At 44.7% G+C, this 13,503-nt stretch overlaps 1 protein-coding gene across 4 annotated transcripts in view; it reads right to left on the minus strand.

Annotated features, from left to right (window-relative positions):
• The window catches only part of ITPRID2 (ITPR interacting domain containing 2), a 66,618-nt gene that overhangs the window by 30,155 nt on the left and 22,960 nt on the right, over positions 1 to 13,503 (minus strand). For 3 of the 4 annotated variants that reach the window (XM_081905655.1, XM_081905654.1, XM_081905656.1), the window contains 6 exons: positions 10,992 to 11,041; positions 9,992 to 10,048; positions 8,930 to 8,969; positions 7,884 to 7,982; positions 5,555 to 5,763; positions 3,367 to 4,046 (listed from right to left, as the gene is read on the minus strand). In XM_081905655.1, the coding sequence (XP_081761781.1) occupies positions 3,367 to 4,046; positions 5,555 to 5,763; positions 7,884 to 7,982; positions 8,930 to 8,969; positions 9,992 to 10,048; positions 10,992 to 11,041 (1,135 nt within the window). Of the gene's footprint in view, positions 1 to 3,366; positions 4,047 to 5,554; positions 5,764 to 7,883; positions 7,983 to 8,929; positions 8,970 to 9,991; positions 10,049 to 10,449; positions 10,554 to 10,991; positions 11,042 to 13,503 lie in introns of those variants that run through there. The other variant, XM_081905657.1, reaches the window with a different exon arrangement.

The raw sequence follows: 13,503 nt of genomic DNA on the forward strand, positions 1-13,503 counted from the left end.
GCATCAATAACCTTAGAAAGGCTTAGCCTGGGATGGGATATCTGTGGTTCTCTTTATGTTGCTGGACAACAGCTCCCATCATCCCTGACCACTAGTCCTGGCAGCTAGGGATGACTGGAACTGTAATCCAAAAACAGCTGGAGACACAAGTTGGGGAAATCCCAGACTAGATGATCCTCAGAGTCACTGCCAACTCTATGATTCAGTGAAAAGACGACGAGGGATGAGGATGAGAAGGAGGGAGCAGAGCTGGCATGCTTGTTTCCCCACTTCCATGCCTCTCACATGTTTCCTTAGGTAAAGGGACCCCTGACCATTAGGTCCAGTCGTGACTGACTCTGGGGTTGCAGCGCTCATCTCGCTTTACTGGCCGAGCTTCTGGGTCATGTGGCCAGCATGACTAAGCAGCTTCTGGCGAACCAAAGCAGTGCATGGAAACGCCGCTTACCTTCCTGCCAGAGCAGTACCTATTTATCTACTTGCGCTTTGACGTCCTTTCGAACTGCTAGGTTGGTAGGAGCAGGGACCGAGCAACAGGAGCTCACCCCATCATGGGGATTCGAACCGCCGACCTTCTGATCAGCAAGTCCTAGGCTCTGTGGTTTAACCCACAGCGCTACCCGCGTCCCATGTTTCCTTAATAGGATAATAATAATAGCACAATAGTAACGTCTGAAGAAGGCTTATGAAAGTGTAATAGTAACCTATGCAAATACTGCTGTGAGGAGAGCTTCATGCAGAGCTGCACCAGGCAGCCTCTTCTGAGCAGTTATTCTGAGGAACTGCACACAGAGGCAACCCCTAACAGAGGCTTCCTTGGAACAAGACACAAACCTTTTCTGGGAATGGGAGATTTGGGCTTGCAACAGCCTTTAATAATCTAATCTCACAGTGTAACAGGAACTCTCTTGTGGTTATACGGCAGCCTGGATGAGAACAGACTCCCCCAACCTGGCAGCCTCCCCCACACACCCAAAAATGCCTTGAATCATAGCTCCAGTCATCTTCGGCAAGCATGGCCAGGGATGACCGGAGCTACAGTTCAAATCATCTGGAAACACCAGGCTGGAATAGAACATCTAGACAGACGGACAAGGAAGGCAGAAAGAGAAAGCTGGTGCACAAACGAGTCTCAAAATTCTACTCGTCTTCATAATTGACCACTACTTCTTTGCCAAGGCACACTGTTGCAAAGGGCTGCCATAAGTCTGGGATTTCCCAGACATATCTGGGATATGTCCATCAAAAATAGCGTCCAGGTGGAATTTTTAAAAACCCGGGCGTATGGCAACCCATGTCAGAAGTGTTGATTTTTCAGCAAATCTCTTTAAAAATAGCAGAAAACTTTCAATATTTTTTTTGGGAGATTTTGCAAACGAAAACAAAACCTCAACAACTTTGCCCCAAAAGGCTCAACAAACTTTTGTGTCCGGATTTTCACTTTTTGAAATATGCATTGCATTGCAAGCCAATAACCAGATCCAGCCACTCTTTCAACTTCACTGTGATCAGAGCCAAGTTCACAGTATGGCCCGGAGTCCTGCCATCCCATCTAATTAAAAACAACAACAGAATTCTATATAAATTCCAGTGTGCATCAAAAGCAGCCGTGGTGGATTTAGATCAGTGCCACCGGGGCTAATGGCAAAATGCTAGAATAGTTGGGAAAGGCGAGGTGCAAATAGAGCTCTCTGCAGACAGGTAAGACCTTAGGTGAGTGAATTTAGTTCACCCTCAATATTGGAAGTCCTTCCCCATTCCCAGAGCCTTGCAGTTTCAGCAGCCACACAAAGCAGTGCCTCTTTTTAAAGCCCCTCTTTGCAAACAAAATGAAGGTTAGAAACCTCTTTGCGAAAACAAACTCATTCCTGAATCTTCTAAGGAAAGTCACTTGAAGAAGCTGGACATCCAAGATTTGCAACCCTGGAAGAAAGCCTCTCCGACTGTAGCTGCACTGAAAATTCCCAGGGATATAATATGCTACATATCATTGTCTAGCACTAGTATCAGAATTTATACTGTGTTAGTGACAGCTTTACTTCAATGACATTAAAACAAAAACACAACACCACACACACACACACACACACACACACACACACACAAAACAGCTTAACGCAGTTTCCTACAGAATCAAATACATATTGAAAAAGCTCATCTCACAAGCCTTTCTGCTACGGTCTGGCTTTTCGAAGGCGTTGCCTTGGTCTACTTGCTCCCGGTTGGGTACACTTAAACTTCTTGAGTTCCCACCTTTCTATTTTTTCCTGGTGGCATTTTTGGAGGGGGAAGGACCAGATCATTTGTCATCACCCGCCCTTGCCTGGACCCCAGGATCAAAGCCCCGCCAGCATTTGTACCCTGCAAACTTGCAACCGCCGCCCAATCCACCCCTCTGCGCCTCCTTAGCCAATATCAATATAGGACATAGACTTGAGAGAATCATGATTGGCTGAGAGGGCAGAGGCCAGGGCTCCCGAGGAAACATTGCCCTGACTCACTCCCACACTGGCTATCTTGACAGCAACAGACTTCCTAAAGGAGCCCCAGGATAGCATGGAAAAACCTGCAGGAATGTAAGCTTGCCATGCAATGCCTGACGAAAACATGCCAAAGCAATGCTTGGGAAGAGGCAGACCAGAAGGCCGCTGGGCACTCCCAGCACACGCTCATTGTTTCATAAGCATTTTTAGAAACACAAATATTTTTTTAAAAAAGGAATTGCCTCATTCCTGTTGGGAAAAGCTGGATTTCCCACTCCTGTCGACTTATACACCTCTAACCAGAATGCAGATGTTTATTTAGCAAGAATTTGTCATCATTTCAGCACATCAGCTGTACTTAAGCTCGCTGGTGCTTCTTAGTAGTCATGATGGCTATATGCTACCTCTAGATCAAAGGAGCATACAAAACTGGGTAATGCTGGGTGATATCTGGTTTTCAAGATTGTGAAGTATCACCAGCTAAACATTGCAGTATACTGATATTTCATGATATCTCAAAGAAGGATGGAGCTACGTGGAGGCATTGGCCGGCTTCACGGTTTTCCCCACATCATGATTTTTGCCGGCACCTGCTCTTGTGATTCGCTGCCCCCCTGCAGGAGGCAGGGGAGAGCCGAGTCGGCAGAGTTAACAGGGGCTGCAGGAATCGAGAGAAACACTGGCTGGCTTTATGGTTTTCCCCACCTTGTGATTCTTGCACAGCACACACACACCACAATTCACGACACATTGCCAGGTCAAAAATTATGAAACCAATATCACAATATGGGCTTCAATCCGGTTTTGGGTGATATATTGATATTTCGCTCAGCCCTAGCATAGGGGACCAAGGAGGACTTTGCACAAATGCCTTTCCACTTACCTCTTCCATCTCAAACGAGTCCTTCTGCTGCAACATGAGATTGGCAATGGATGGGTTGGCTATCGAAGCACAGGGCTGTTTATCCAACACGGGAGCAGGAGTTATTTGCTGTTCGGCGTTAACTTCGAGCCCAGAACTGGCTGGTGCTTGCGCATCGCTCTCGATACTACTGGATGTTGTAGCAGCAGCTTTCTCATCTGAATGATCAACCGAGTCCTTGCTTTCAGGAGGCACAGTACCATCTCCTTGCTTTGCATTCATGCCAGAAGAAATTCCCGAAGCATTGAGACCCTCAGCCGCAGTGGACTGGTTGCTTGGTGTCTCCTCTTTTACCGTAGCCAGCAGAGAAGCTTTGAAGTGTTTTGGCGTTTTGGGCTCATTTTTCGCCTCCGCTTCTTCAGCCCCACTTTCAGCTTTCCCCTTCTCGACTGGTGAGGCGACAGGGCTGCCGGCCCCTTCTCCTGCCTGCGGGCTCCCGTACAGATTGAGTTTAGACAAGGTCTTGATGAAACGGCTCGCCGTGTTGCTCCGCGTCAGAGGAGGAGGGCTGGGTGCCTCTTTGCTGGAAGCGGTCGAATTCATGCTCCCAATTTTCTGCAGTGGAGTGCCAGAGACTTGGGAGTACAAGGAAGAGAATGCATTGGCCACCGTCGTGAGCACTTCAATTTGACGAAAGCGGCCTGGCAAAAGGACAAAAAAACAAAGAGATGACAAAGAGAACAATGGGAAGCATTGTAAGAGTCAATAATGAAGCTGCTTGGAACTTGCAAAGGTAAAAACAAACACACAGCAGGCGAAGAATTGCTAACCCTCAAATGTCTCTGTCAAAAAGTACCCACAGCCTTGGGCTTTCCCAAAATTCAATTTTTTAAAAACCCAATCATTTTATTTTATTTTTAAGAACAGTTGTTTGTTACTTTGTACTCCAAACTATCGCATTTCATTTTCAAAATGTCATTTTGACTATTACATGAAAAAGGAAAACACACACAAAATGTTAGTGCCAATAGGCTAGTCTTTAAATCACTTGTGCCTTTCAAGTTACACAAACTATACATTTTGGTTGCATCTAGCAAAGTTTTGGTGAAATTTTTCAGGAGGAGAGAGAGGTCAGCATCGGCCCTTTTCACCACCTTTGCCCACCCAGGTCCCTGCCCCCTTAACTCACATCCACCCCTCTCAAAGTGGTTTCATATTCTTTCCTCTGAATCCCACCATGCACCATCACCACCACAATAATAATAATAGTAATAATAATTTTATTATTTATGTGCCACCTATATTACTGTGTAGCCCCAGCCACTCTGGGCGGTTCCCAACAAAGTATTAAAAACACAATAAAATGCCAACCATTAAAAACTTCCCCGAACGGGGCTGCCTTCAGATGTCTTCTAAAAGTCAGATAGTTGTTTATTTCCTTGACATCTGATAGGAGGGAGTTCTAAGGGGGGGGTGTCACTACCGAGAAGGCCCTCTGCCTGGTTCCCTGTAGCTTCACATCTCACAGTGAGGGAACCTCCAGAAAGCCCTCAGTGCTGGACCTCAGTGTCCAGGTTGGACCATGGGGGTGGAGATGCTCCTTCAGGTATACAGGGCTGAGGCTGCATAGGGCTTTAAAGGTCAACACCAACACTTTGAATTGTATTCAGAAACATACTGGAAGCCACTGTAGATCCTCTGCTCTGTCATCTGTGGTCAACTGCCTTCAAATAGGCACTATGTGTCACTATGGAATAGGGGTGAGGACCCAGTGATGGCCTTCCACTTGTTATTTGGTTTCCCAGATATAAATCATTCAGCATTTTGTTAGGGAAGTCCATTTAGAGTCCATCTGCACTATACATTTAATGTAGTACCACACCACTTTAAATAGCTGCAGCTTCCCCACCCCCCGCAAAAAAACCCACACATCATCATCATCATGGGAACTGTAGTTCATTAAGGGTGCTGAGATTTCTTAGACCTCCTATTTCCCTCACAAAGAAAGACCGCTAAACCACTAGAAGTTTTTTTGGGGAAGGCTCCTATCAACACTCTGCAGCCTGAACAAACTACAACCCCTATGATTTAAAGTGGTGTGATCCTGCTTTAAATGTGTACTGTAGATGGGGCACCAAACACTCGCTCCTGAGGCCATCAACATGACGTCAGCAATTTTGAAACCGTGCTCTTAATTTAGTATACATACTGGTCAATGCAAAATTCGGATTTTCCACTTCCATGCGCTGCAACTGGGCATTTAGAAACACTTTGATATCTATCCCCCTGGCAAAGGACGACGAATTGAAAAATCTCGATGGAATCTTAGAAGCAATATCTGGTTCATCACGGCCAAATCCAAGATTATAGAGGACCTCTTCAGGATCTTCCTCGTACAGTTCCAGGAGTTCAGATACACTAGACAAAAACAAAAACACCCCATAATTGCTTTCCACCCCCTTTTTTTAATTGTCCTTTCAGACAAGTACAGTGGTACCTCGGTTTATTAACTTAATCCGTTCCGGAAGGCCACTCTTAAACCAAAACTGTTCTTAAACCGAGGTGTGCTTTCCCTAATGAGTCCTCCTGCAGCCGGTGCCCTTCCACCATTTGGATTCCGTTCTTAGACCGAGGTAAAGTTCTCAAACCAAGACACTATTTCCAGTTTTGTGGAGTTTGTAAACCAAATTGTTCTTAAACCGGACTGTTCTTAAACAGAGGTACCACTATACAAGCAAGAACTACATCCTGCTTAAACTGAAGTCCTCTGATTAAAATAGATGTAGGCTACAGCTCTAAGCATTTCAAGGAGATGAAATTGTTTTCTGGGAGTCTGCAAGGTTTACTTCCAAGAACATGTGTTGAGGAATGAGGAACTGGATCTGTCTGAGACCACAACCCTCTTCAGGTGTTTCAATAGTGAGCGCAAAAAAATAAGAAGTTGCCATCGCCCTTCTGCACTTGTGGAGGCTGCCCACACATTTTGGAGCCCCGATTTTCCTGTTTTCTAAAGTGCACAGGGAGCCTTCACAAATGCAGGAGGCTACTCACTCCAGACCTTAGCCTTCCACAAGTTGGAAGTTGGATGGGAAGAGTGCCTGGGGGAAGGGACAGAAGAAGAAGAAGAAGAGTTTGGATTTGATATCCTACTTTATCACTACCCGAAGGAGTCTCAAAGCGGCTAACATTCTCCTTTCCCTTCCTCCACCCATAACAAACACTCTGTGAGTGGGGCTGAGAGACTTCAGAGAAGTGTGACTAGCCCAAAGTCACCCAGCAGCTGCATGTGGAGGAGCGGGGACGCGAACCCGGCTCACCAGATTACGAATCTACCACTCTTAACCACTACACCACACTGGCTCATCTGCTAGCATGCTCATCTGCATTGCCCGCCCGTGTTTTCTGAAGTCTTCATTGAACTGGAGGTGGCATCCAATAGCCATCTCCAGCTTGCTGACTTGAGAGGAACTTCAAGATCAAAGCAAAACTTGCTTTCAAGGAAATGTGTCTAGGCTTGATTTGCAAATTTAATGCTTCAGTCCCCAGTATACCATTTCAGAGTCTTGAGGGTTTTGAAAATGCTTCTGAGACAAGTGCTATCTACCACCTCAAAAGCAAGTTTACAATGCAATCTTGGGCACATCTACTCAAAAGAACATCAGAGCAATGGAACCAATGCCCAGGGGTGAGGGTTATGTGACTACAGTTTCAACTCCAGATAATTCAACTTAACTGGTTTATGCTTTGGACAGCAGAAGTAGACAAAGTACATAGCATTATCTAGTATGAACTACAATAGATCATGTAACTGGTTATGTAGTAGTTCTAGAGTGTGTTATGCTGTTCAAAACAATGCACATCTTTCTCATTGGTCCTTAGGAAAAATCCTATGGAAACACAGAAGTATAGCCAGGCTCTCATTCAGGTACAAAATGGGAGTTATTTTATCCTGTAAATGGGTGTGAAAGTGAAGGGGCCTAAGCCATCTTGCTGTCCAAAGGTACTTTGCCCTCACCCCACCTCTGACTGAGAGGGGGGGAAAGTGAGAGTAAGATGTAAAATGGGGAGTCAATGAGAGGTTCAACTTTCATCATCTATTGATGTAAAAATCAGGTCTATTTGAAACAAGCAGATGAACAACAAATATGGCTTCCCTTATCACATTTAGCATGTCCCGCAGCTTATAAAACTCCAGGGAGGTGCTAGTTTTTGAGTATACCTCAAAAAAGCAGAAAGCAGGCACTCAGGCCATCAACAGATAACATAGCTTGGTGATTTTTATTGGCAGAATAGGGGGGAAAGAAGAAATTCCATTGAGCTATTAAAAGATTGACAGTGCCAGAGCCCAGCTCTGCGGAGACATTATCTCGGGAGCCCAGATGCATTATGGGGAATTAAAAATGGGAAGCCACCCAGGTTCCAGCACTGAGAAGTGCAAGAGGCCGGGTTGACTATAGCCAGCATTTTATAAACAGTGGGCCCAACCTAATGTCAGGTCTGTAGCTACCCCCAGTCCCCGGGTTATCAATACTGCTTACCTTGAAACGGTTGCACTGCTTTTCCCCGAGCCAGTGGAATTCATACTTCTCCCCTTCTGATGAAACTGCAGCCTCTTGTCCTTTGCCAACATGCTGTTACTGACAACACAAATGAATCAGGCATTGAAAGAACAGCATAGCTTCCTTCCTCTTTCAAGAACACTCCAAAAATCCAATAGTGTACCATTTCTCTTTTCTTAAGAATGCACGCCCTTCACTTAAAGCAGACAGCTGCAACATTCGTACCTCAAGGATCAGAACTCCAAAACAAAACAACAACAACAACAACAACAACAACAACAACAACAACCCTCACTCTCATCTCTGAGCTTCTGCTGTCTCAATTGTTGGAAGAAGACGAAACCATCCCTAAAGCTTTTACACTGTTCCGGGACATTGCTGAATTCAACTTCTTTTCAAAAACAACAACAAAATTGTATTTTGAAATACAGAACAAAAGGGGGGAAAGGAAGGGGGTGCATTGCACTACAATATCACCCGCTGAAACAAAAACAAAAAAACCAAATGACTAATTAACTGTCTTCAGTATATTATTGGTAAGCTGGTGAGACAATAAGCATAAAATGACCTGTGGAAAACCTCACCAACTCCTGAAAGAGTCTGGATGTGTAAGTTAAGAAGGGGGGGGGGATGCTCATCTATATTTTATGTGATCAAAACCTTCTTTATATTCAATATAGAAGTATTCTATGCTGCACTTATGTCTCCTTCCAGCTACTGAATTCAACTGACTGCTTCACATGACGAACGGGACGCCTCCAATAAGTAATGTAATCATGGCACAAAGCCCTGTGCCTGTAGGTATCTGGGCCACTGCTGGGGTTTTTAAATTAAGATCACTGGATTTCAGTTTATTTTGCTTTAAATTCTGATATTTACTTAATTCAGATTCCAAAAACATTTCCCACAATAAAGGACCTCCTTCAGTAACAACCCATTAGAATTTTTTAATGTTTTATATAGATTGCCTGGTAGCTTATCCCCACGCCAGACATGACTCCAAAACCAAAAGTGTGAATATTCACCAGATTTCCATTTGCTCGCCGGTTTGATGCAGTTGATTAGCTAAAGGAGAAAGACAGGAAAAATAAATTGTTGGCACCATATGCAGTCACCCAAAGAACAATAGCCACTTGATAGGCAGTGACAAATTCTGCTGTAGTTTTTTTCCCACCATATATGCTATGAACACATCTTGTGTAACATCTGCAGTAGACTCTACAAATCAGGTTAGAATTAGGAGCATGGCGGTTGCACACGAGCCTTTTCCAAGACCAATTTAAGACTATGCTCAATGTATAGTACCAATGTATATACCAATGTATGAGATAGCAGCAGCAGCCCTTTATATGCAAGATACAAGTGAGCAGGGGTACAAGAGAGCCCATAAACCTAGGAGATTCCTGGGCACAAGTATATTGAGGATGACAGATTGCCTTAAATTCAATTGTCACTGCATGGTTCAGATCTGCTCTGCATAACTCTCAACCTCCACAATAGCAAAAGCTTCCATTAGTCCGCTTAACACATGACACCTGCAGAGCCACTGGATCTTGGGTACAAAATGTCAGCTGCGGGAAGCAGCTGCCATCCCTGCCTATGGTACAGCTATTCTTCTTCCCATCACCCTCCTGTGACAGCATCCAATCAAACATAATTTTGTGTAATCATTTGCACAGGTGAACACACAAAATCTGCAAAAAAAAAAAACCACAAGCAACCAACCCCAAACCCTAGACTTAACCAATGTCAACAATGAGATGAACATACATATCTGATTTTTGAGTTCAGAGATTGATCTGTAGCTATACCAACAGACCTTTAAAATGACTTTTCATGTTTTTCCAATCATCCTCTTTCTCTCTATTTGTCAACCAATGTAGCCCATTGTAGTTTGACTAGGACAGGGATGAAGAACCTATCGACTTGAGATGTCCTTGGACTTCGACTCAAAGCAATCTCAATGCTCACATATGAGTGCTGTAGTTTAGCAAATCCTGCACTACACACGGTTTTGCTTTTAACAAGCTGCTTGATTTTGATTTGGGGAGTGGGGAAAAAAGCATGCATTTTAACGCCACACCTACCTTCTGCTCCCAGGGATAAATCATCTTCAAAGCTTCCTCCGTTTCTCACCAGCATGCCTGAAAAGATGTCAGTTTGACGTGATCAACATCTAGCGTTGTGGTTTCCCCTTCCACTTATCTGGATTGCCCACTTAAAACCAAAGCACCAAATGACAGCCATGCATATAAAATCCTTGTTCTTGAAAGCCAAATTTGAGCTCTCCAAGCTCAAATCTGGGGACCTGACCTGTGCTCTGCAGTATCTCAGTCTGCTTCAAGGTAAGATATATTGTTATTTTCAATGCAGAGAGTAGGTCTTACAACAGACACAAAAGATGCATTAAGGTAACTTCCATAGAGCTCCATGCCCAAGCTAAAGAAAATGGCCATTTCAGAGCCATGAGTACTACACACCTTTGGTTACAGCTGCACCGCATATAACACAGAATGCATCTTAAGCGAGCCTGCAGGTCTCTTACCAAGGAGTCTCAAGCCAAGGAAACGTCCTGGATCAAACATTCCCTGTCTCCCTTGCGCATTGAAAGAAAGGAGCTGCAACTACTGAAAGGGCTTCGGAGCTGCCCTGTTGCTACCTGCAGCGTCTTGTTGTACTTTGAACTTTTGCATTCTGGTTTGCGCAAGTGGTAACTTTTCAGGTGTGGCAAGTTCGGTCGGAGCAAGCCAACAGAGATTGCGCTGAAAGGGGTTGACCTACTTCTCAGTGTAATACTTAACAATATTCATTCTCTTCCTCTCTCTCTCTCTCTCTCTCACACACACACACACACACACACACACAGCACAGCTTATCTTTATCACAAGAGAAATATTGCTTAAGAGTTCCTTCAGTTTAAAAAAATCGCAGATCCATTTGTCTCCTCTGCTTTCAGGCTTGCAGAAGCCCGCTCAACAACTTCTAACACCGTCAGCTCAAACCTGCATTTGAATTAGGATTTTTTTTTTTTTGTCTAACAAACAAGCAGGAAAACAGAAATGCACTTAAAAGGCCTCAGATCCTTACCCTTTAGAACTGTGTTGCTCTGCTCATCCAGGGAGGCTCCCAATGGCGTTCTGAAACCACAGAAGAGATTAAAACATGCATGGCTGTCTTTTAAAAGTTGCTTCTTCATGTCCTTCCTTAAAGCCACACTTCTTTGACATCCGTCCCCTCCTCTTCCCGAAAATGTGCGCACACACAAACTTGCAAAGCAAGCTTTGAGGAAACCAGCCCCTAACCAGGCACCAGTTTGTGAAAAGGCTGTTTAATCAAATTGATACAGCTGCCAACTTAACAGACTGCTCCGATGCAGGAAGTAAGCTCTGTGGGACTTTATTCCCAAATGACTGAGCATAAGATTGTCCGTGCTGCCGTAAGTGTACATGAACATTAACGTGATTAATTAGTCTGTCAAAAGAAAAAAGGGGGGGAAACTTACTTTATTATCATTTTTAGCATTAATGCGTGAGTAAAGGAGACAGACCTACAGCACTATACTTAATTGAAATTCATTCTGCACTTTAAACATTTCTCATCCATATAGCCAATGCTAAAAGTATGGGCATAATAACCCCCTCCTCTCCCACAAACATACATACATTTCTGCTTGGCTAAAAGCAGAATATGATCTATGATTGTTTCAGACACTCTCTTCTTTTTATCTCCTCTCAACCCAATTTAGGCTGCATTCTGAAACCACTTTAGCGCGAGTTTAAAATCCCACTGATCTTTGTGGGATGGGCTGCCAAGGAAATACTTACAGTATTTCACAGTATCATTACATGCTGTTTGTAGAGCTTCCAGCTGCCTGCCAAAATGTTATGCCAGGACTTCTTTAAAAACTCGAAAGCAACGCAACCAGCTGTAGGCACCCAAGATCTCACACTCTGCTGCTCCAACAGCCCTGATGTAGCACACAATTTTTTACTTTTGACCCACAAACGGTAGGGCAGGTGAGAAAATGCAACAGCTGCACCCTCATCCTTTTGCCATCGGAAATTTTAAAGGGGCAGGTACAATTTCAGGGTCGGGTTATTAGCACCATTTTAGGGATTTCACAGCTGGAGTACTGGCCAGCTTTTTTCTCTGCAAAACCCCACCACCACCTCTGATAAATCTTGGAAGACTTGTATATCAAAGGGTGAAGGTTCAGAGGAAGGAGGAAGACTTTCCTCTGCTAAACATTTTCAAGTGATGGCCTTTCAAAAGCTTGGGTTTAAACAACTGTGCTTATTGTTTACACCACGGGCTTTTAATGGCCCTTTTAAAATTCTTCTCCTCTGCTTCAGGCCACATCTGAGCATCTCGCTGTGCTCCCAGATCCTTTCGAGGCTGTTGCCAACGATACACACATCAGCAGTAAATGAACAGCAAAGCTGGTGCTGCAAGAGCTAACCCTTCACCTCTATAGCCGATTAACAGCTACCAGTGAAACAGCTTCGTCAAGGCAGCCCCGCCACTTGCATTTTCTACATACAAGACGTCACGGCAATTTAGCCCACTACAGCAAGAGCCTGGGAGGGAAAGGGAGATGCTTGCGTTTGAACATAGGGCAACGGATCCGCACAACGTATGAAGCCTTTTGGGATGCAACTGAAGAGCAAACTGGACAGTTGGAAAGAAACTATTTTGCGGCAGCAAGACCTCCTGAGTTGGCTGAGTCTGTTTGGAAGTGTATGATAATGCTAAACAGGAAGCTTGGATTCTGGACGGAGGCCGCAGATATCTTGTATGCATTCAAAAGAATTCGTCAGGCAGGCACAGGAAAGAAAGAACAGAGAAAAAGACTTCCTTTGCAGTTGGGTTAAGCAAGTGCTTTGGGGTGGCAGCGGTGGGGAGGCGATTGCAAAATGGAAACACAGCTAAAAATGAAAACTAAAATAAGGGGCCAGCATGTCTTCGACACTACAATCCTCAACATCTCCTATACCATATTTATCTGCCACACAGAGATCTTGTTTGATGATGTTGTGCTGGCACAACAGGTGTTATACTGGAGGTGGGGCAGAAGGCAGACCAGGGTCTCCTAGTAGATTTCTAAAGGATTTTCAGTAGGTTGTCATGGATTTCTGACTCCCAACTGTCTAACAATTAAAGTAAAGGGACCCTTGACCATTAGGTCCAGTCGTGGCCGACTCTGGGGTTGCGGCGCTCATCTCGCTTTATTGGCTGAGGGAGCCGGCGTACAGCTTCCGGGTCATGTGGCCAGCATGACTAAGCCACTTCTGGCGAACCAGAGCAGCGCATGGAAATGCCATTTACTTTCCCACCAGAGTGGTACCTATTTATCTACTTGCACTTTGACGTGCTTTCGAACTACTAGGTTGGCAGGAGCAGGGACCGAGCAACGGGAGCTCACCCCGTCACGGGGATTCGAACTGCCGACCTTCTGATCGGCAAGTCCTAGGCTCTGTGGTTTAAACCACAGAGCCACCCACGTTCCCCTGTCTAACAATACCAGCAGCAAAAAGGCAGACCCCTCCCTATCCTGAATTAGGCTGCTGAAACAAAGGAAGCATGGGGGGGGGAGGAACCC

The sequence above is a fragment of the Podarcis melisellensis genome (assembly GCF_964234715.1).
Source record: "Podarcis melisellensis genome assembly, chromosome: 1".
Lineage (NCBI taxonomy): Eukaryota > Metazoa > Chordata > Lepidosauria > Squamata > Lacertidae > Podarcis > Podarcis melisellensis.